Source organism: Bombyx mori, chromosome 13 (assembly GCF_030269925.1).
Source record: "Bombyx mori chromosome 13, ASM3026992v2".
Classification (NCBI taxonomy): domain Eukaryota; kingdom Metazoa; phylum Arthropoda; class Insecta; order Lepidoptera; family Bombycidae; genus Bombyx; species Bombyx mori.
The window spans coordinates 16,224,580-16,249,308 of record NC_085119.1 but is presented as its reverse complement, the minus strand read 5'-3'; the positions used below and the strand labels follow the sequence as shown (position 1 = coordinate 16,249,308).

At 37.4% G+C, this 24,729-nt stretch overlaps 1 protein-coding gene across 1 annotated transcript; it reads left to right on the top strand.

Moving 5' to 3' along the window:
* The first annotated feature begins 1,251 nt into the window (after positions 1-1,251).
* Positions 1,252-17,064, top strand: LOC101736274 (calnexin). Its single transcript, XM_004927686.4, has 13 exons — positions 1,252-1,422; positions 1,692-1,805; positions 2,609-2,773; positions 3,288-3,437; positions 6,404-6,612; positions 7,286-7,493; positions 7,891-8,011; positions 8,792-8,934; positions 9,816-9,932; positions 10,664-10,804; positions 13,486-13,608; positions 14,123-14,293; positions 14,756-17,064. The coding sequence occupies exons 2-13, from the start codon at positions 1,692-1,694 to the stop codon at positions 14,819-14,821; spliced, it is 1,728 nt and encodes a 575-aa protein (XP_004927743.1). The 5' UTR covers positions 1,252-1,422; the 3' UTR covers positions 14,822-17,064.
* The last annotated feature ends 7,665 nt before the right edge of the window (positions 17,065-24,729 follow it).

The following is a 24,729-nucleotide window of genomic DNA, read 5'->3' as shown; positions in this document are numbered from 1 at the left end:
CAGGTAATCAAGGTACATAAAATCATTACGTACTTCACGTAAATTCTGAAAGCTGATTTTTACGTATATTATAAGCAATATCATTAAAAATAAGTCGCCAGTACTCCCAGACACTTTCCGTCGGCCGAATTGCTTTGCAGACGCTTTAAAGCTCCCAAAATAATTACCTAACTTCACGTATATTCTGAAAGCTGATTTTTACTTATGTCCACCAGACAACTATTTTAAAACCTCTTACAAAAAGATAGACCGATCCAAGGGGCCAATCATCTCCTAAATTCAATTTAATACCTCTGTGGATAAGAGCGCGAGGGCATTATCCACGCATGAGACTGAGAGAGACATGTATAAGGATATATCTTCTCTGTCTCTCGGTCTCTTACTTACTTAAAACTGGTTGAAAATGTTCTGACAATTTGTTTTTGTTACAAGGAAATTACATCAGAACAAACAGAATGTTATATCGAAACCTCTTGATTTTCAATGTACATTTCTTTTCCCTAGCTTGTTTTCATGAGGAACATTTAGAATACTGACGAAAATTAATTAATAACCTTAGATGCACCTTAAACACCTGTTTTTGTTTTTAGAAAATAAATCTCTGATACGATCGTAACTTTGCCGTTAAATTTAAAATATCATTTTTTCGAACTATGGAACAAATTGGTGCAATCTACTGTTGACCGAACTTGAGCTGATCAACCTTTAGCAGTTTTTATTTTCGGAAATTCATTTTACTATTAAGTACGATAGACAGGTTTTGAAAATAATTTATTTAGCTGCAATTTTATTAAAAAAGTTATATTTAGTGATGCCTCATACAAATTGCACTTTATTGGCATTGAATTTTCGATTATTCTACGGTGGCCAATATGTTTTGTTGAACAAGAATCTCTCGTAATTTTATTTTGGAATGTCTGCTTAGTGTTTTTATAAATGTTTCGTTTCATGTAGGGAAAATATCCAAAACTAGACATAATGGTATATTTATTTGTATTCCTATTATTGATCGAAGCTTAGTAAGCTAGAAACCTAGCTTTCAAAGTATACCGTACCAAAAATAAAAAACGTCAATAGGTCAATGCCAATAAGAGACAGAATTCAAGTAACATATTGTTATAATTTCAGATATTAAAAGAGAAAGTGATTGTGTGATCCTGTGATCATATTTGAATATCTCCAGAGAATGATCATAATCTGAGTGCAAAATTTCTTAAGTGGATAGTCGATCATTTTACATTTCTCTTTTTCTGAACGCATCGGAAAATTCTCGATCGTTGCTTTGACAACTGTTTGTTTTTGATTGGCTAAAATTTTTAGAGGAATAAAATAAAAATTTATGCAGTCGATTTCATTCATATTAGTGATTCTAATAGACTAATCAATAAACGAGTGTTTGTTTTGTATCAGGCTCAAACGAAGGTATGTTCACATAGTATATTAAAAAAACATTTGTCTTTTAATGAGGATATCCTTTATCCGCTGTGCATAACTAACTACACACCGATCAGAAATTGGTATTCAGTTCGCCGCAGTACAATATTTGATTAACCGAGCGGTGCTGTCCTATTCTTAATTAAATTAAGTCCACTTATATAATTACCGAGTTATTGAGAGCTTTGTACTTTTCACTAATTATCATTCTATCGTGCTGAATAACGTGTGCGAACATTAAATTTAATTTTTTTTAGATGGCTGAAATAAGCCGCAAGTTATTTCTATTTAGTATATTGTTGGCATTTTTCGGCAATACCAGGCTAACAAATGCAAACGAAGTCGACCAAAATGATGAGGCAACTGTGGAGGTTAGTAAAACCTAAGTATAAACGTTATTTTTTTAGGTTAAATGACCTACATTTTAAAACCTAGATATTTAAAAAAAAAATATCTAGTCGTAAAACTACGGTTTTTAATCTTATCATAAAGATAAATATGTCAATTTTAGCATACTTAATATTTCTTAAATTGACATTTTACTGCCTTTTACTCTTATGACCTATAAAATGGAATATCCAAACTTAAATTAGGAACATTTAATAACATAGTAATAATAAATCTCATAGATCATCTCTTTGACTCATATAAGATATAAGATATCTCACTCATATAAGATATCTCAATTCTCAGCAACCATTAGGTTACAGTGAAGTGACTCCTTCCTATTACAACATACAGAGCCATAAGCATTCATAGCAAGGCAGGTCTGAATGCTTAAAGCCATTTAGCAAGCTAAGGAACAAGTTATACTTGGTGTCTCTCTAAAGGATAGGAAGTCCTTTTCTAGAGAACCAAAGTTACCAACATAGTTCAACACATAAGCAAGTGTTACTAACTTGTCATTTAGCAATCTTATTAATTGGTAAACTTGGTAAACCTGTGTGGCTGTGTGCTCTGAGAACATATCTTATAATGATGATCTATTAAAATGAATAGGAGGTGAAGGTAATTCCTAAAAACTCACACTTAATATAAGGCCTTTGTTTCCTAATAATGTTTTCTATCAGTGTCAGTGATACTATTGTTTATGCTGTTGTGTAAGAATAGTTCCACTACCTTAAATGTTGTTATATTTTGATAGATATTATGATGATTCTTATAAATTATTTAGATTGAGGAAGATGATCAATATGTCAGCCCAGAATTGAATTCAGACAATGTGTACCTGTCTGAGCATTTTGATGATGAAAATGCTTTTAAAAGGAAATGGATTAAATCTGAAGCTAAAAAACAGGGAGTAGATGAAAACATAGCGAAATATGACGGAAAATGGGAGGTTAGTATTGCATCATTGCTTTTGAAGGCATTTGGCTCACACAATAGTAAGACGTCAATATTTTACTGTATAACAGCTGCCACCCCACTCTTCAAACCGAAACGCATTACTACTTCACAGCAGAAATAGCAGCGTTACCACCCTATTACCTGCTTAGTATCTCATGCAGACTCACTAGATGCCCTATCACCAGTAATCATGCAAATTCCAACTTTTGCGGTATTCATTTTTATTAGACAATGTTATTCCTTAACCGTGGAAGTCATTCATGAACATTTGTTAACTGCGTATTTCCTTACAAAAATTGGTACCTGTCTACGGGATTCAATCCCCGGCACAGTCACATCACTCAATATGAATGTATCAGATGACGTATCCATGATCCATAATAATGACTTCCAAACTTGTACAATTCCGAAAATTGCTTTCATGACAGAGACTTTGATATTTTCCTGTTACCCCACTCAAAGTGGATTTTGAAAATAAAATGCTTGAAGGTTTTTATTTATTATAGATTCAACAACCAATCAGGAAGATCCTAAAGAACGATTTTGGACTTGTCCTCACAACCGAAGCAAAACATGCAGCTATATCTACACTACTGGATAAACCATTTGAGTTTAAAAACAAGCCTCTCATTGTTCAATATGAAGTCACTATGCAGGTTTATATTTTTTATATCTAATTCTTATCTTGAGTATTGCTCACAACTTAGCACCCATTGTCTTGCCTATGTCTTTTTATTTAAATTATATTTATTTATATTTACACATTACACATTTATATTTACACATTATACACACTATATTATAATCATGTAACTTCCAGACAGATTTCAAGCTTAGTGCCTGTCGAGCCATTTTTGTACTTGCTACCATAAATAGGAAATGCTTGATAAAATGAATTTTCAACTAAATTTTTGACACTTCTTTAGGTTTGACACGAGTCTCAAACGAAACTCAAAGTAGTCCTTCTTCTGACAGAAATAAGGCTTGGGTAGATTCTGCTTTTATAAATAAAAAAAACTAAATAAGTATCTTTACTTGTATGTGTAAATTACAAAAATATTCTTGTGTTTATTTTTTACTTAAGACCTGTAAATTATTGCTAAATTTTGAAATATATTGTATGTGACTGTATAGGATGTGACAAATAATTATCTGAATTATTTATGATGTTTAGTATGGATAAATCGAAATATTATGTTGTAGGACTGTGAAATTCTAAACCACATCTAATTGGCTTATCAGCTTAGTAAAGCTTATATTCCTATTGAAGTATTGCTTTATGACAATATTGGATTGTTATTTTAAAGTCTGTTATGTTATGTTTATTAATGTTAGCAGATTTTGGCAAATAAAAGTTATGTTGTTTTGCCAAATGTTCGCAAGTTTCTTTGTTATTCATTGGCATGTTTGGAGAGGCTCAATGATGAGCGAACCAGCATCAAGCCACAAATCAGTGTCTCAATTTCAATCCCTTGTATTATTTTGCTTTTAATAAGCAGTGGGCTTTGAAGCTTTCAATTTTTTTTAATTTTTTTTTATGGCAATCTGCCTCTACTTTCAGCAAATTCTTCAGCTTTCAGTTATTGTCGGTAACCCCATTGATAACATCATCAATGTCATCATGTCATAATCATATGGTTAAAGGCTTAATGATAGCTCTGCAACTCTAGTCATTTTTGCATGAAGGCACAAATTCTAGCATCATTTTTTGTTTGGAGCTGATTGGTCTAAGGTTCACATCACTTGAATGAATGATTCAGTTGTTACAAGATGGCGTTTGAAGAAAGCAAACCTTTATTTGCTAAGCCCAGCATTTGTTCTGTATACTTAGGAAATTTTATTAGCCCCCATTTAGAAACGCTTACAACTAATGGGCCCATGCTTCCATCTTGCCTTGTCAGTCCTTAACAGTCTTGAATCTGCCCCATGAGAATAACGAAGATGGATCTTAATAAAAGTTGACTAAAATATCTGTATATCAATAAAATGATGCATCTAAGGTCATCCTAAAGCTGGCAACAATCCAGATACTATAATCTGGAACTTTTAAGTCATGATGTCTAAAAATAAAGTCCCGCTTGCGTCAATGCCATATTTGTGAGTTCAATGAGATGAGGACAAACATTAAAATTGCATTTTGAATCACAAGTCCGTTGAACTTCGAAATGACAATTTGAACAATCATTTGTTTTTGTATGTGTAAACAACCCTTTGTCTTGTCACCACAATTCCAAGGAGTATCCCCGCTATTTTCCGAAAGTGTTGGGATTCTTGGAGTCTAGCGGTGTTCAGTATTGAAGTCAGTTGGAAGGTAAAGCAAATTGGCTTATAAAATTTTAGAAAATCTCAACAGAGCGAAGCGATACCTAAAGTCTGGATAAAGACTTTATCGCTCGTCCACCCTCGCGTGGAGTACTGCTTCTATCTCTGGGCAGGGCTCCGAAATACTGACTATTTCCGTTTGACTCCATACAGATATAGGGCAGTTCGAATTTTCTTCAATCCGATTTTTACAGATCGTTCCTCCATAGACTTCTGGGTCTATGGAAGTCTATGGAGGAACATTGATTCCTTTTACGTTTTGTATGCGAAGTGCCCTGAGGAATTGTTCAAGATGATCTCCTTTTTACACCTCCCGCCACCGGAACAGAGCTCATCCATACTATCTGGAACCGCTGCGTTCATCGACAGTGCATTGCAGAGATATTACGTACCGTCCGACTCTGTGATGAATTCCACGTTGTTTATCGAACGCTTTAATTAGTTCTTCTGTATAGAGACTTGCGGAGAGTACCTGGCGTTAAGTAGCTTGGCTGAGCCTCTGGTATTGCTGGCGTCAAAGAGAGATTTTAAGCAAATACCAATCAGGTGGGCCTTCACCATCGCTAAGCTCATCTGCCTACATAGCAAAAATAGAGGACCGTACGGTACCGGACTGGTCATTTAAGGGTCTCATAAAAACTCCGTATTGTATCAATATAGAGAATCAGGCAAAAAAAATTCCTAACCTTACTCTGATAGGATGGAATAGTTGACGGCTTAAATGCGGCGTTAACGTAATCGGTGTAATCTTAAATTTAGATAAACAAAATTGCTATTTAGAATGTAATCCATTAATATTACTATATATCTGATTAAAAATTAAAAATACGATTATAATTACCTTTGCGGCATTATCTCGCATTCATTATGTTCGTTTTACAATTTCCAACTATCGTCGTTGTCAAACCAAAATCTGCTATGTGCACTTTTTGAGATTTTTAATTTTTTACTTTTTTCGTATAGTTCACAGCCCTATCTACTGTATAAAAAAACTGTTATGTGTATATGGCTTTAATATTTATTTAAAGCTTTCGTTTGGTATAGTTCTTAAAAATTCACCTTTATATAAATTATAATTAAATGAAAATATTTTTACTTGTTAATTCAAAATGGAGTTTATGCACATAGCAGATTTTGGTTTGACAGCGATGCTATACTTTATATTTCTCGAAACCATGGACAGATTATATTATTTTTCAACAAAAAATCAATATAGCGCTAACTACTGTCTAATACTTTGCTTCCTAAATTACGATTTCTTAAAACCAAATCACATCAAAGGATTTGCTAAATCTTTCAGGAAGGACAGAACTGCGGTGGTGCCTACATCAAGCTACTATCAAAAGGGACTAACACGAAAGCCGATCTACGTAAATTCCACGATCAAACTCCGTACACTATAATGTTTGGGCCGGACAAGTGCGGCAATGATAATAAACTACATTTCATATTCAGACATAAGAATCCTAAGAATGGCACCATTGAAGAGAAACACAGTAAGAAACCAACGTAAGCAATGACCATGATATTTTTTTACTTTTTACGTAAGAACGTTTTGTAATGCTGTGTTTTTTTTTTATTGCTAGATGGGTGGACGTACTCACAGCCCACCTGGTGTTAAGTGGTTACTGGAGCCCATAGACATCTACGACGCAAATGCGCCACCCACCTTGAGATATAAGTTCTAAGGTCTCAAGTATAGTTACAACGGCTGTCCCACCCTTCAAACCGAAACGCATTACTGCTTCACGGCAGAAATAGGCAGGGTGGTGGTACTTACCCGCGCGGACTCACAAGAGGTCCTACCACCGGTATTGTGTCGCAATTAATAAACCACTTGGCTTTGTAATAGAATTTATTACTTTAACTTCTGACTTTAACTTAATATCAACCGCTTTATAACTCCTCTCATCTGTTTTAAACAAAAGCAATTATTTCAATTTGACATTTGTTGGGTTATTTTTCCTGCACCTGCCAAGTAATCTATATAATTATAAGTTTTAGACTTTTAAACATACTAATATTCACATATTACATGCTAATTAAACTCAAGCAAGTCCTTTTGATAATGTATATTTTCATAGTTAAATTTGTCTTACTTTGCTTAAAAATATGGATACAGTAATTATTCACATGCATTTCTCAGTCTGCAATTAAATACAATTAAAATACAATTCCACAGTCAGCGACTAGATGACATCTACAAAGACAAGGAACCTCATTTATACACTCTGATTGTCCGACCAGACAATACCTTCTCTATACTAGTTGACAACAAGGAAGTCAATGCTGGATCTCTGCTAGAGGACTTTACTCCACCTGTCAACCCACCAGAGGAAATTGACGACCCTAATGACAAGAAACCAGAAGATTGGGATGAAAGGGAAAAGGTCTGTCAAAATAATATAACATACTGTGTATTTAAAACATTTGTGGCCTAGATGTGGACTTGTCCTTTACTCAAATTAAATTGAAACTGCATCATTATATTTCAAAGTGGTCTGTGGCTTTCATGTTGGCACGACGTCCATGGCCTCTGATAGATTGAATGCTGTACTCCTTAAAAAATTAAAAAAGTATATTTACTTATTTATTTAGTTAATGAACAATTGTGACAACACTGATGCCCATGGATACTTAAGATTGAAGTCTCAAATGTATAAAATATAGCTTTCCTTTGAATAGGATTGGTACATCAGAATTAGGCAATCCACTATCAGGGTAGGATGTAGGCTCGTGACATGCTCAACTTAACATATGCATCAAACTTGCTCTATCTTCCAACAGATTGTTGATCCTAGTGCTACCAAGCCTGATGACTGGGACGAAACTGAGCCGGCCCAAATTAAAGATCCCAATGCAATTAAACCTGAAGGATGGCTTGACGATGAACCAGAAATGATTCCAGGTATGTCAGATTCAAGTTGTGAATCCAAAAATATATTGTTGTAAGTTGTAAGCTTATAATGGGGTAAAATTCTTTGACCACCATTATTGTATCCCAGGAGACGACGAATTAAGCCATTTAAACGAATCACACTACCACCGTAATCACATTACCTACCAATTATAATCACTCATGAACACATTTGGCGCTATGTACTCGGTTTTCATATAGTGGTGGTATTTCTTTGGAAGATGTGATCAAGATAGATCAAAAAGATGATTGTAGCGGCAATAGATATGATGTACTTGAATTTTTATTTTACTTTGGACTGGAGGACTGTTTTTGGTGAAATTAAAAGATGTTTAATTTTTGAGTTACCGTTTGCCATGTGTATTCTGAATTTGTAACGTACAGTTTTATAGAATAGTGGGGTCAGGGAACAATATTCTTATCCAATAGCAACCGCACACGTTTCTAGCGTCACACACAGCTCGACTCTAATTGGTCGCGAAAATTTACTCAATAATACCAATAACAAAATACGGATACAATAATTTCAAGGATCGATCTCCTCAGCACTACAGATGCCTGAACAATGATGATGATTCACAACTTACAACCACAGATGAGAGATTCTTATTCAGCTCTCATTAAAGATTATTTTAAAATGTCCAAACCTCAACTTAAAATAAGTGTTAGATGTATAAATCTATCTATAATAATTTAAACTTTTAAACGCTAGTATAAGGTGGAATATGCTACAGTCATTAACCATTTAACAATACATATGTATCTGACCAGATCCGTCGGCGGTGAAGCCGTCCGACTGGGACGAGGAGATGGACGGCACGTGGGAGGCCGCGCTCGTTGACAACCCTGCGTGCGAGTCGGCGCCGGGCTGCGGCCAGTGGGCGCCCCCCACCGTGCCCAACCCTAACTACAAGGTACTGTCTGATCGGCACGAGGGAGGCCGCGCTCGTTGACAACCCTGCGTGCGAGTCGGCGCCGGGCTGCGGCCAGTGGGCGCCCCCCACCGTGCCCAACCCTAACTACAAGGTACTGTCTGATCGGCACGAGGGAGGCCGCGCTCGTTGACAACCCTGCGTGCGAGTCGGCGCCGGGCTGCGGCCAGTGGGCGCCCCCCACCGTGCCCAACCCTAACTACAAGGTACTGTCTGATCGGCACGAGGGAGGCCGCGCTCGTTGACAACCCTGCGTGCGAGTCGGCGCCGGGCTGCGGCCAGTGGGCGCCCCCCACCGTGCCCAACCCTAACTACAAGGTACTGTCTGATCGGCACGAGGGAGGCCGCGCTCGTTGACAACCCTGCGTGCGAGTCGGCGCCGGGCTGCGGCCAGTGGGCGCCCCCCACCGTGCCCAACCCTAACTACAAGGTACTGTCTGATCGGCACGAGGGAGGCCGCGCTCGTTGACAACCCTGCGTGCGAGTCGGCGCCGGGCTGCGGCCAGTGGGCGCCCCCCACCGTGCCCAACCCTAACTACAAGGTACTGTCTGATCGGCACGAGGGAGGCCGCGCTCGTTGACAACCCTGCGTGCGAGTCGGCGCCGGGCTGCGGCCAGTGGGCGCCCCCCACCGTGCCCAACCCTAACTACAAGGTACTGTCTCACTGGGACGAGTACTAAATTCCTGCTCCTACTACACGCCGATTATCTATATCTATAATTTTAGTTAAATCATAATTTAAATTTAATTGTATAAAATAACTAAATGTTTTTTTTTGCTAAAGGCATCCAAAATACTTTCTTCACTTTTATTATTGAAATACACTCCAAATGAGAATGTAATATAATAAGTTTGTACCCAGGGCATATGGCGAGCTCCTCTGATCCCGAACCCCAACTACAAGGGCAAGTGGAACCCGAGGCGCATTCCGAACCCGGACTACTTCAAGGACGATCACCCCTTCCAGATGACACCCATCGTGAGTTACTCTACACCTACCTTACTCTTGTGTGGGATAAACAAATCAGTTTATCACAAATCACAAAGAAGTTTATCGCTTCCAGTTATACCTATTAAAACGATTAGAACTCATGTTTGTCAGAAGTTTTAACCTCAACTTAATGCTTAATAATATAGAGTTGATTTTACTGTGAAAGGAACTAAGAAGTCCGTAGTGTTCAACGTACATTGCGCATTTTTAACTATGGTATATATACCATTATATCAAATTTGTAATAATTTCTGTAAAGCTAACCAAACCTATTAGCATACATTAGAATTTAATTCTGTCAATTGATATGTTTTTTGTATTTTACAATGTCAGATACTATCTTATTAATATAATTGAATAAGTAAGACAGTGGATGCAGTGAAGTCATACACTGCACTTTCCATTGAACTCAAATATGTAAAGCAATACAAAAGTTATCTTAAATGTGTTAAGTGTTTACTGGAGCCCATAGACATCTAAAACGTAAATGCGCCACCCACCTTGAGATATAAGTTCTAAGATCTCAGTACAGTTACAACGGCTGCCCCACCCTTCAAACCGAAACGCATTACTGCTTCACGGCAGAAATGGGCAGGGTGGTTGTACCTACCCGTGCGGACTCACAAGAGGTCCTACCACCAGTAATTACGCAAATTATAATTTGTCTCTAACGTCGCTTTCTGAGTTTCCTGGTAGTACACGCGTGTGTGTGTTGGCAGCACGGCGTGGGGTTCGAGCTGTGGTCCATGTCCCCGATGCTGCTGTTCGACAACGTGCTGGTTACGGACGACTTCGCGCTGGCGGAGCGCTGGGCGCAGCAGACCTTCGTGCTCAAGAAGGCCAAGCTTTCCAGGGACTCTGTAAGTACCTGACTTACCATTTAATACGAATGTAAAGTTATCTGTGTAGACATAGAGCAGCAGTCGGGGAACTTTTTTAATTATTACCCCAAAATATTTTTGTGTAAGTTGATATTATGATTACCAGGCCAAGAACAAAAAAAACCAAATCGCTTCTTTTTAGTATCTTTCATATTATAGCCCCCATGATAATTTTGAAAAGAAAACAATAATAAAAAAATTTACGATTCTAAAGAAGTTTCACTTGAATATAATATACTTTTTACTCATAAAAGTTTTATTTTTACCCCTCAAAATTTCATTTTACCCCATTTGGGGTAATTTACCCCGGTTCCCCGACCGCTGACATAGAGGAAGAGGTAGACCTAAGAAGAAATGGATGGATTGCGTGAAAGACGATATGGGTAAGAAGGGAGTGAGCGAAGAAATGGTATATGATAGAAGAGTATGGAAGGAGAAAACATTTTGCGCCGACCCCAGGTGACTGGGAGAAGGGCAGGAGAATTATGATGTAAAGTTATCTATGTATGTTGAATCACTTGGCAAGTGTCAATATTTTCTTAGCGATTTTGTACTAAATCATAATATATGATGGAGGGTATCATACAATACAATGGTATTCTCATCGTTTTTATAACATTAAGTAGACAGACGGGTAGCAGAGCCCATAGACATAAAGTAAATACTGTCCATATTGAGACGTGAACTATCAACCATAATTACGTATGTTCTATCCTATGGACTGGAATGGACCGATGCTTTGCGTCAGAAACAAACAGGACTACTCATAAATTCGCGCGGTTAGCAGTGTAAGGACGTGTGCTGAGGCCGCACCAGACACCGGCTGGTCACGGATTCCTGTTTGATCAAACTTAGAGTTCAGTTGGTGATAGCAAAAGGGATTCTACTTAAAGGAAAGATCAGTGGCGAACTAGATCTTCAGCGTGGACATGGCAGACGCATCCGTTTAGATTTCGATTCCAAAATTGACAATAGCATGAATCACTTATGGACACATATTCAACGTCATTACCACTTCGAGAAAGGAGCACGACATGAAAACCCTCTTGTCGTGACCGCCGGGAATTACATACCCGATCCTGTAGACCGAATGGTAAACAGTCGACGTCGCCCTAAACACGTCATTACGGATCCTCCCGATTCACTGACGGTGCTTCTAGGTACCACAAGCGCCGGTCACTGTCCTCGTCGAACCCATCGCTTGCGACGAAAGACTCGTGAAGGGCGAGTGAATTAACCCATAGACATAGCCCACTGAGTTTCTAGCCGGATCTTCTCAGTGGGTCGTGTTTCCGATCCGGTGGTAGATTCTGCGAAGAACTATTCTTGCTAGGGCCAATGTTAGCGTCAGTTCCGGTTTGAGCCCCGTGAGCTCACCTACATGTTAGAGTGAAGCTAAAATTAATTGCCTCTCAAGACTACTAGCATAGGTTAAAAAAAGAAAAGCGGTTCGTGAATTTACTCAAATCAAATCAAATCAAATCAAATGGTGTTGATCGTGCCATAGAAAAGTTTGTGGGGTCGGATACTCCGCGCAATGAACTACAAGCCGGGCTGGTGGGCGCTGTACGCCGCGTACGTGGGCACGCCCGTCGCGCTCTACGTCGCCTTGCTGGCGCGCCGCGCGCAGGAGGTGCGCTAGTGTACAGCTCGCCTAGCGCTAGTGTACAGCTCGCCTAGCACTAGTGTACAGTCGACAACTCTTATAGAGTACACGAATAGCACCACGGCTATATACAAAACGGTAGTTCGTGCAAACGTTACCCTCTCTTCTATAGCGTCATTATGGGGGAAATTAAAAAAATGTTAGTTTGTGCAAACGTTACCCTTCCTTTTATAGCGTCATTGTGGGGGAAATTAAAAAAATGTTTGTTCGTGCAAACTTTACCCTCCGTACTATAGCGTCATTGTGTGGGAAATTTAAAAAAATGTTAGTTCGTGCAAACGTTACGCTCCCTTCTATAGAGTCATCATGGGGGAAATTTAAAAAAAAAGTTAGTCCGTGCAAACGTTACTCTCCTTATTATAGCGTCATTGTGGGGTAAATTAGAAAAAAATGTTAGTTCGTGCAAACGTTACCCTTTCTTCTATAGCGTCATTGTGAAGGAAATTTTAAAAAATGTTAGTTCGTGCAAACTTTACCCTCCCTTCTATAGCGTCATTGCGTGGGAAATTTAAAAAAAATGAGCTCAAAAAAAATGTACTGAAAAAACTAATACAAAATAGTTGACATAACTTTATTACGAGGGCGGGGCATACAGTGACGTGTTGCATAGATGATAGGTTCAATTCTGTTCATTGCCATTATCAATGACATAAACAAGCTAGAACTTAGAAGGTAATGTTACAGGTCACGGCTTGCGCTCCATTCTGTAATGTTTGTAGCTGGGCAGATGTGAGGTTGATTGGCATACGCTAATTAATTCTAAGGCACAATTAGTAATTCGTACATTAGTAGTTTTGTAACGGCTACGATTCTATTAATACAATCATATTAGGTCATATTGGTTTTTCAGATCGAGTCCACGTTGCACATGTGATAAAAAGTGTAGGGACCACATATTTTATTGTGGTGTGATTTTATTTGTGTGTTAAAAATGAGCACATTGTGTAGAGCAGTGCGTGTGTTGGCTAGTTGAGTAGTTGAGCTAATATTACAGGATTCGTTTTTGGACCGCGGTCTGAAGTACGCCGGGGACAATCCCTGGGTTTACGCCGTCGTGATCCTCGGAGCCTTCCTGGTCATTGGCTTCGTGACCTATCTCCTGTGCGGCCCTAAATCTGTAAGTCGAGATAAAAAGGAACCTATACGTGATGGAATTAAGTGGTAATAACCACATAACAACGGTTTAATGGAGATGAATGATTTTTGATTTATTATTTTGATTATTAAATATCTAACACTACATTTACAAGTATTCATTGATTAAAAAAAGTATTGTTAAAATTATTTTAATTATCCCATTAAAGCATTTGAAATTATTATCTCGTCATAAACTAATGACGTCACAATTACTAATAATAAATTTACACTAAAAGTTTTAGGAGAAAGTTGTTTTTTTTTCTAATTTATTTATATTCATTAATCAATTATTCTAAACGAACAGTTTTAAATAATTTAACTTTAAATTGTTATTAATAATTCTCTATAATTGTGCTATATACCTACTTAACATTTTATTAGTATACATTGAATTTATTAATATCTAAAACCCGATGAGGGGTACATTTTCAAAATCAATGACTTGATCTCACACCAAAGAACGAACGAACGAGTGAATGATTTTTTCAAATCAGGAGCCAGAAGCAGATCCCAAGAAGACAGACGCATTTGTGGAAGACGACCCTCATCAATCGGAAGCCGAAGAGGATCTCAAAGAGGAGGAGCCTCGGGAGAAACCCACCAAGACCAAAGCTGATCTCGAGGGTCCGGAGGAAGAAGTCGAGAACGTAACTTTGACTACGGAGGTATGACATTATAACCATAATATGGTGAAATTAAAAACATGGTGCGCGTGCAACTTGGTGCATGTGAAAGAAGTGAAACTTCTTTTACGGTGTGTAGTATTGTGGTTTTCTTCATTTTTCATCCTTATATCAAATTTCTTGTGAATAGGGAATGCTGTGTATAAGCTAGCTATATAGCTCGCTTTGTCCTTTCCCACTCTCATATTTTCTCACTCTCGCTGTTCCTAAATTGTATCTTTTGTCTCTAGTCGTAACGAATCTGACGCGAGTTAAATTTGACTATCAACGCGCCTTAAGAAGTTTCACTTCAAAAACGATTTAGTGGTAACGGTCATCTAAATCAGTCTAAATTAACGTTAGGCATTTGTGCTGCACGTTGTTAGTTATATGAAATCCACTGAAATAATCAGACATGCCCTTTTAACGTGATCAACGTAACGTAACCAACAAGTAATATTACAGGCGAGCCCAACAGAAACAGAGGGCGCTGGCGACGGACACAGGAAACGGAAGCCTCGTAAGGAGTAAACGAGATAGCGCTATACGTGCGAACGAGACAGGTATATATATTATTATTCAACCGTTCAATAGGACGTGTCCATAGAATAGTCTGTAGTATCTTTTAGTACTTCATTGTATTTTAAATGTACTGAACTTTCTATATTTCAGATTTAGAAATTTAAATTTAGATTTCGTTCGTTACAACAAAATGGCGACCATTTGACGTCGGCCATTTTGAATTCAATAACGTTCTCGTTCTTGCATTTAAATCGTTTTTTAGAGAAAATTTCCACTCGACTTCATTGTGTTTAGTGCGAGTATTTTAACGTTCTCGATAGCGTAAAAGTTAAATCGAATTTGTATGCACTCATGCAGTTGGAACAGCGCCCCTAGCGGCAAACGTTGAGTTAACTTTTACGCTATCGAGAACGTTAAAATACTCGCACTACACACAGTAATCCGTGTCGCAAGATTTATTGTTTATCCTGTATTTAACTGGCGTTCAATATTGATAGTATGCATTGCGATAAGTCCGGGTCGACGACCGCTTGCAGATCCGTTTTACATTTTGACCTTTTAAGGGCTGGCGATAAACGCACTACCGTCGTCTAGGGGCACGCGTGGGTCGCGCGTGAGGTCGTGAGGTTAGGTAATCAATGAACACTGACTCGAATGTATGCACGCGGCCCGAGTCTAGGTCTGAAGAGTATATAGAAATAATTTCTCGAATTACTTGCAGAGCATTGCATTTTTTTTTGGTTTGTCTTTTCAAATATAGATATTATCTTTATGTTATTACAGTTTATAATTCTTTGAATATATTCATTTACGTATGTGTGTGACTCTTCGGTAATATGTTTATTTAGTTTTGCGGGTAGTAAGTAAATGTAGCTAACGTTGTGTGTGTTGTTGTGTGCGTCGCTCCGCTGTAGTTCGTCACCAAAGATTGTTTTGCGGCGACACTTACGATCGTTTGAGCCGTGCGTCAGGACACAGCCGCCGATTATATAATCTGTAATTAGTGCGGTCACCAAAAATCCTCTAGCGACCAATAATAAATAACCCGGGATCAACGTATGGATCCCCTTAGATATAATAATAATTGTAGTTTAATAATAATAATAATATATTTCAATATAATAATGTATGTATATGTATGGTGGAGCTATTAATGTACTTTGTACAAATTTTTTTGGTTTTTTCTTCTTTATCTTTTACGTTAGGGTTGTAGAAAAGTATTAATGATTAATTATATTATGTTATTATTTTAAAATATTTGCCGAGAGGTGAGGAGGCTATTTGGTTTAAGCGACATTTTTGCAACCGTACAGCCATTTAAATAATAAAATTTGAAAAAAATATCGTAACAAAAAAAATTGATTGGGGTTAACTTAATTGAAGTTCAATTAAAAACATCGATAATGGTTGGTTCGAAGTAAGTATCCGTTGAATGGAATATTTGAAATGTATTCAACTGATAATTATTTTTAATAAATGTATCTTTTTTATTTAATTGGTTTTGTTAATTGTATGTATGTTTCAATGATACTATGTACACATATGGACTTGTTGTTGTCTGAAATAAAATAAATCATTCATTCATTCACTCATTAATTTGATAATAATACCAAATTAAACGGACCTTTAATTACAAGATCAATTTCTCTTATTAAGCGAAATGTCGCTTAAACCAAATAGCCCTACACCACTCGATATGTAGGTTTGTGTATCTTTAAAAAAAACTTATCTAAATATGAGAACTATCGGCTATTGTTATAATTTTTCTCCCATGCACTGACACTCTTTATTGCGTGTTGACTACAAGTGTGGCTTGGCTTAGGTGGAATTTATGTTATTAATTTACATTAGAAATACATTTAAGAGCGCATTTTGAACAAAACCGATTTGAGTTTTAGAATTGAAAAATCGTATAAAAACAATGAAATGTGTCCTCGATTTTGATTAAAAATTTAAGTTTGTGTTGTGACAAAAATCTTTATATATATACAACATAGTATTTTGATTAAGAAATGTTTTTCTTTCTTTCTTTCTAATGTCCAAAATTCATTATATTCGTTGGGTTCATACATCCAGTGTAGTAGCTCCAGTGTTGAGAACAAATGATTTGGTCGTGTTGTCGTATAATGGCCTTGTAATCGATATGATATATACATATATATATATATGTTTGCATTTACGTAGGTGAATATTTGTGCGACGAATGTTTCGATGGACTGTAATTTATATTAATAAACCGTATTTGTATGTAATATTGTGTTTTATTTCGCCAAGTAACTTTGAGGAAAGTACTACATGAATAATGTAGCTTTTGAAATTCGTTGAAGCGTAGCTTGACGTGAGCAATGTCGCTAACCATGAATACATATTGAGGGGTGAAAGACTCCTTAGTTTAAGCAACATTTTGCTTAATACGCCACATTTAACCTTGCAATTAAAGGACCGTTTATTTTGATACTAGTATCAACAATTCAATGTTTTTAATTGAATTTCAATTTTTTTTATTGCTTTGATGGGTGGACGTGCTCACAGCCCACCTGGTGTTAAGTGGTTACTGAAGCCCATAGACATCTACAACGTAAACGCGCCACCCACCTTGAGATATAAGTTCGAAGGTCTCAAGTACAGTTACAACGGCTGCCCCATCCTTCAAACCGAAACGCATTACTGCTTCACGGCAGAAATAGGCGGGTGGTGGTACCTACCCGTGCGGACTCACAAGAGGTCCTACCAAATATTGCGATACGATGGACCAACACCAGCGGAATATATTAAGAAGCTCGAATGTCTCGTCGAAGCCTCGCCACAAAGACCGGTCCTGCGCTGCCTGCATCCAGCGGATCCCCGCGAACCTCAATAGATCGTCGGTCCATCTTGTGGGAGGATTACCCACGCTACGTCTTCCGGTACGCGGTCGCCACTCAAGAACTCTCTGGCCCCAACGGCCATCTGTTAAGCGAGCAAGGTGTCCTGCCCACTGCCATTTCAATGTCGCAATCCTTTGGGCTATGTCGGTTACCATGGTTTTCCTGCGAATCTCCTCACTTCTGATTTGATCTCGCAGGAAAACTCCGAGCATAGCCCTCTCCATTGCTCTTTGGGTGACCTTGAGTCTTCTCATAAGGCCCATTGTGAGCGAACACGTCTCAGTGCCATATGTCATCACCCAAACCCAATAAGACCAATACCCAATAAGAACAACCCAATAAGACTAATAACGCATTGGGAAACTTTATATTTGTCATAACTCAAAACTATAAAAATATATAAACAATCGTCTCCTTTGGCGTTACCACGTCAAAATGTATAACATCACCGTCTGGCTTCGCTTGTGGGAACAGCTTTATTAAGTGTATTTATTATCCATGGCCGCGTTCCCGTGCACGTAGGCAAAGCTAACGGATTTTTTTTTGTATTACAGTAGATTGGTGGGAATAGGGACAAATCTGGGATATTCCAATACTTTTGTTGAGTTGTTAGAGATTTAACTTTGGTGCACTAAAAATGACTTTTATTTGGTGTTTAAGAATATTAAATAGTTTAATTTAGTCATCAAAGTTTTGTAACTTATTAAAAAATTAAGTACCTAAAGTTAAGTACCTACCTAACAACCAAATAGTGCCAGCCCTAGCGAAAAACTATTAACCCCTTAAGCGGCCCGATTCACCCAACGCCAGGGTCAATAGGGACAAGTGAGTTTTTGTTTTATGATTATTCTTGTTCGCGATGGACATAATAATTAGAATAAATATGATTAAAAATAAGTAAATAGAAATAGAGAATGTCCGCGACAAAATGAATAGGATATGTTAGAAATAAGTTAAATTTGTAAATATTTTGTTTGTGAATAAAGATTGGTCCTCGTGGTCTTTGATTTGGCGTAGGAGCGCGAGTTCGAGACAGCGAGCCGACGAGTCAACACCTCTCCGGACGAAGAAACAAGAAGAGACTCGCTCCTCCGCCCTGCGCCGGTCAAGCCACGAGGACCGTGTGAACGCCATACTGAGCCTTCGTTATTTTTCTCGAAGCAATCCCAGCACCCGTTCCGCAACAGCCACTGCGGCAATACTCGAGCTGCCACTTTTCAACGTAAGAATCTAAAAATCACACGTGGTGACCGAAACCTGAGCGGTGGCCGTCCGGAATAATTCTTTAATAAACTATACATACCTTAATGCATTATAAATGAAAATTTAAACTACCAGAACCATTATGATCGCCGTTTTATTACTATAACTACAAAAAAAAAACGATAAAAAAAGATATGTGGTGTCGTGGGACACGGGATAGGAACGAAGTTCCTTATTATAAAAATATTAATTTTAAGTTCTATTCGGGGTATAAAGAAAATAAAACTGGAGGTTTCACAACAACCCACGGCCATTCGGTAACGTGCGAACTTATTTTGGTACACTTCATTCACGGTTGTAGTGTAGGTATTGCGCCAACGAACGCTCTGAGATCGTGGTCAATGAATGATAAAAATTTGTTATTTTTTGTACGTTATTACAAAGTGAGGTCGTACACTGTGTTTACTAATAAATTGCATTACAAAATTAAAATGTGCATTACTAATAAAAACCTTACGTTACGGACGTTTTTTCCCGGTTAGGGTACCCCTCCGCACGGTCCCTTTTTTTATTGCCTAAATGTGTGGACTAGCACACAGCCCACCTGGTGTTAAGTGGTTACTGGAACCCATAGACATCTACAACGTAAATGCGCCACACACCTTGAGATATAAGTTCTAAGGTCTCAGTATAGTTACAACGGCTGCCCCACCCTTCAAACCGAAACGCATTACTGCTTCACGGCAGAAATAGGCGGGGCGGTGGTACCTACCCGTGCGGACTCACAAGAGGTCCTACCACCAGTAATTACGCAAATTATAATTTTTTGGGTTTGATTTTTATTACACGATGTTATTCCTTCACCGTGGAAGTCAATCGTGAACAATTGTTAAGTACGTATTTCATAAGAAAAATTGGTACCCGCCTGCGGGATTCGAACACCGTTGCATCGCTATATACGAATACACTATATACGATCTTGATGTGTTCCACGACAAGTTGCGTGTATTTAAGGACAAGATAGGAAAAGAAAGGAAAAGGGACCTTAACTTTAACTTTAATCGTTGATCATTGCTTGTTCTATAACTGACTTGTTGTTGCTTGACATTATATTAACATTTCTTCTTTTCTTCTTTTCGATATGACGTGACATTTTTAGACATTTTTATTAATATTTCAACAAATAGTACTGTTTTTTTTATTATTATTATTATTATTATTATTGTATTCCATTTTCGAGCCGATGAATTGCCAATGCTATGTACGCCATTGTTGTCACATGCATCAGGCCATAAATTAAATAGTTTAAATTTATTTTCAATGTTAGATGTTTGTGATGTGGCAGTACTTATGTAAATAAATAAATAAATAAATAAATACACCGGACGTCTTATCCTTTAGGCCACGACGACTTCTAAAGGAACTTCGTTCCAAAATCAATGTCGAACTTAAAAAGTGTCCCGGTTCTCCCATTTTACGGTTAGATGATAGATACACAATATAATTCAAATTCAATTCAATTCAAAATCATTTATTTCAACTTAGATGTCAGTATGACACACTTGTTGAATGTCAAAATACAAATAACAATGTTAAATCTACCACCGGTTCCAAAAAAGCCACAGTCCTGAGAAGAACCGGCGAAACAAACTCAGCGGGCTTTTTTTTTTTGTTTATCTCAAAAATTTATCTTTTTTTTAAATAAATTAAAATATTTACAGTAAAGGAAAAATAAGTCAAAAAATACAATTAAAAAAAATATAATAATAATGAAAAATGAAAAGGCCAGGAGCGAGCGCCTCATTCCCACGTAGTGCCATCTAATAAATAATCCTAACTTTATAATATGCCTTGTTGCACAAACGTTCCTTGACAGTTTTCTTAAATCTATGAACAGGTAGTATTTGAACGTTTAGTGGGATCTTGTTGAAAAGTTGTACACCCAGCCCCCTAAAAGAGTTGCTTATTTTCTTAATTCGAGCCGCCGGCAACGCATGCCTGTGTTTGTTCCTAGTGTTCACATTGTGCAAATCGCAGACTCTGGGGAATTCTTCAATGTTTTTACGCACGTACAATAAATTTTCAAAAATGTATTGGGACGCTAAAGTTAGAATTTTGATTTCCTTAAACTTGTCCCTCAAGGATTCCCTCGGGTGCATATTATAAATAGCACGAATAGCCCTCTTCTGCAGGATGAAAATCGTTTCGACATCGGCAGCATTGCCCCATAGCAAAATGCCATAGAACATAACACTATGAAAATAACTAAAATAAACCAGGCGTGCCGTATCTTCATTAGTCTACGTTCGTATTTTTTTTACCGCAAACGCTGCAGAACTAAGTCTACTCGCTAACTTGCATATGTGAGGACCCCACTGCAGCTTGGAATCAACTGTTATACCAAGAAAAACTGTCGAATCCACAAGCTCCAGTGTCTCTCCACTTACAGTAATATTAGTGTCTACTTGTCTAACATTAGGTGTGGTAAATTTTATACATTTTGTTTTTTTGTTATTTAATAACCGATTATTAACACTAAACCAATGTACCACGCGCGAGATAGCATCATTTACATCGTCAGCGAATAATACGACCTCGTGACGGGTTTCAATAAATTTTGGTAAATCATTGATATATACAAGAAATAGGAAGGGACCCAATATGGAACCCTGAAGAACACCCATATTAAGTAAGACACCGGAAGATCTCGTTCCTTTAACGTCTACCTTTTGGATTCTTCCGGATAAATAAGATTTAATAAGTTCTAATGAAACGCCCCTAATACCATAATGGTGTAATTTCCTCAACAATGTATTATGCTCAACACAATCAAAAGCTTTAGATAAGTCGCAGAATACCCCAAGGGCATTATGCGACTCCTCCCAAGCCTGAAAAATATTTTTAATAAGATCTACACCTGCATCAATAGTTGACCGACCTCTAGTAAATCCATATTGTTTGTTATGAAGCAGGTTATTGGAATTGAAATGGTTCAAAAGTTGTTCCAAAATATTTTTTTCAAAAATTTTACTCAATGTAGGTAGTACTGAAATGGGCCTAAAGTTAGAGGGGTCAAAAGTACTACCAGATTTAAACAAAGGTATTATTTTACTAAATTTCATTAGATCAGGAAACACACCACAATCAATACAGTCATTAAATATTGTAGCAAGGTAAGGTGCGATTATATCAATAATGGATTTTATAACCTTAATTGAAATTCCCCATAAATCACCAGTTTTCTTAATATTAATGAGCTTGAAATTATCAATTATGTCCTTTATATCAATATTTGTGAACTTAAAGTTAACACTGCATTTATCAACATGATCTTGCAGTAATGATTCGGCGACGGTAGGAGATGAAATTAAAGATTTTGTAGTAGAAGCTGGGATATCAGCAAAGTAGTGCTCAAAGGCACTGGCCACTTCTTGATGAGAAGTTATTATTCGATCATTGATTTTCAAAGTTAATTCAGCATTGCTGTTTCTGACGTGTTAATGTGGGTAACATTTATTACATTAAAATAACTTTTTTCTTTCTTTTGAAAAGCGCTAGTAGATGAGATTTCTTAATTGCTGGATAACATGGAGCTCCGAGCAACACCACTGTTAATTTATTATCAGATCACACATAAGATGAGCGAAAACGCATTTTATAAAACTTGAAGTCTCGCTTCTATTCTTAAAATTCCGATTGTGCCACGAGAGACTTTGCTCTTCAAAGGCATTTTGTACTGCCTCTCGGGTTGTCATTTTCTTCCCTGCCAGGAAGTTGTCCAACCTTTGGAAAAGTAGGAGTCTATCGGTGCAATGTCTGGTGAATACGGTGGATGACGCTAACCTTCCAACCCAAGCACTTTACCTTAGAGGCGTCTGCTGTGCTGTATGAGGTCGAGAGTTGTCGTGTATCTATTAAATATTAACAGGAAACGCATTTAAACTTATTAATAATTATTAATAAGAATATATATGTAAATGATAGTAGCTAACATTTAAAAACAAAAAAAAGATGTGGTGTCGTGGGTCACCAGGTAGGAACGAAGTTCCTTCGGCTAATGTAGAATCGACACAATTTGCAAAAAAAAAGAAGGAGAAAGAGAAACGCTTGTGTATACGACTGTCGCGCCTGCGCACGTCTCATTTAACGGTTTTATTCCACGGACTTTTTCTTACGGTTTTACTATCACATTTTTTTCAGTTCGGTCGCGCAGCAAAATCCCTGTCTCCTCCAAGCCTGCCGTAAGAAACTTCGTTCCAAAAATTCAGCGATCTAGAACGATCTTTTAACTACATTTTAAAATGTATAAAATTTAATGACAAGGTCGCAGGTAGCTAACGAGAATTTAATTTTATTAACTTAAACTACGAAAGACGTCAATAAGTTAATATTACACTGATAAAATAAGACACTGACAAATCGACAATACTAAAACGAGGTTGAATACTAAATAATCGAATTATTCTGAGTGATTCCTATCAATACAGAGCAATGTCATTCTATTGTCTGGCTGTGTTTTTTGTTTACAATAAATACCTCGAGTCGAGAGAGATAAAAATAAGATCGCGAAGCTACGGAATACAGTGCAACCTTAATATAACGAACCTCAATATAACGACGTCCTCGATTTAACAAATTCTTCGTTATTCCCCCTGAATTGTCCATATGAGTCGATGTAAAATATACCTTTACGTTGCGGAGGTTTTTTGCAAACAACCTCTTTATAACGGATTTTCAACTATAAAAAAAAGTTGTAAATACCTCTAATTAACAAATTTTGTCAACCCAAAACCTTTAGGTATATAACGTTCCCACCAATATGTTCCTTAATCCTATAGTATCTGAATCAGTCTCGACAGGTTTGAGAAAAATTGTTACCTATCTAATTGTTTTTGAATAGAAAATGCATACAGTAATTTGATAAAAATGTGTTATCACGACTTATGAGTAAAAGCTGTTCGCTATAACAAGATGAGTACGTAATGTTGAGCTGAATAAAACTTTTTTTTTAACTCGTTTTATCAAATGGTAGACCAACCTAACCTTAATCTAACAAACCTTAGTTTACCGGACTACTTACTTGATTTTTTTTTTTTATGATTGAAAGTTTACTAGTGGCCCGAAGGCCTTTCCAGTTTCACCAGGACAGGTGGGCGAGCAAAGGCTCAGCCAAGAGGGGCAGGATTTGCTAACAACTGGCCGAGCGCCTCCGAAGGAGACCTAACAACTCAAGAGCAATTGCTTCGTGAATGAATCTACTACCGGATCGGAACCGTGACCCGCTGAGAAGATCCGGCGAGAAACTCAGCGGGCTGATGCATGGGTTAGGTTGCACGTCGACCTCTTTGTCGAGTTCGACGAGTACGGTTACCGAGTTCCCTAAGCCTGCTCCTAGTATTAGAGCTGAAGGCATCTAATGCAAAGGTTATTGGATCTGATGGATCCGTAAGGACGTGACTACTTGATTTATCGAATATTTACTAGTATCTTTCCGATTTTTAATATCGAGGTTGCACATTAACGTCAATGCCCGTAAAGCTTATTATAATTTTTAACCGATATTACATTGTAGTGTTGTTAAAGTGATAATTAACAAGTATTTGTTTGCATTGTACTTACTGTGTCCCGCTTAAAGCGTAGCGTGTATAGGCGTTATCTATACATATAAATAAAATTAGAGTGTCTGTTTGTAATATTGAAATAACCGCTTTTTACTACATGCATATGAATATATATACGGTACATACACTAAAATGTCTGTTTGTTCCGGCTAATCTCTGGAACGGTTGGACCGATTTTGATGAAACTTTCAATAATAGGTAGCTGATGATATAAGGAGTAACTTAG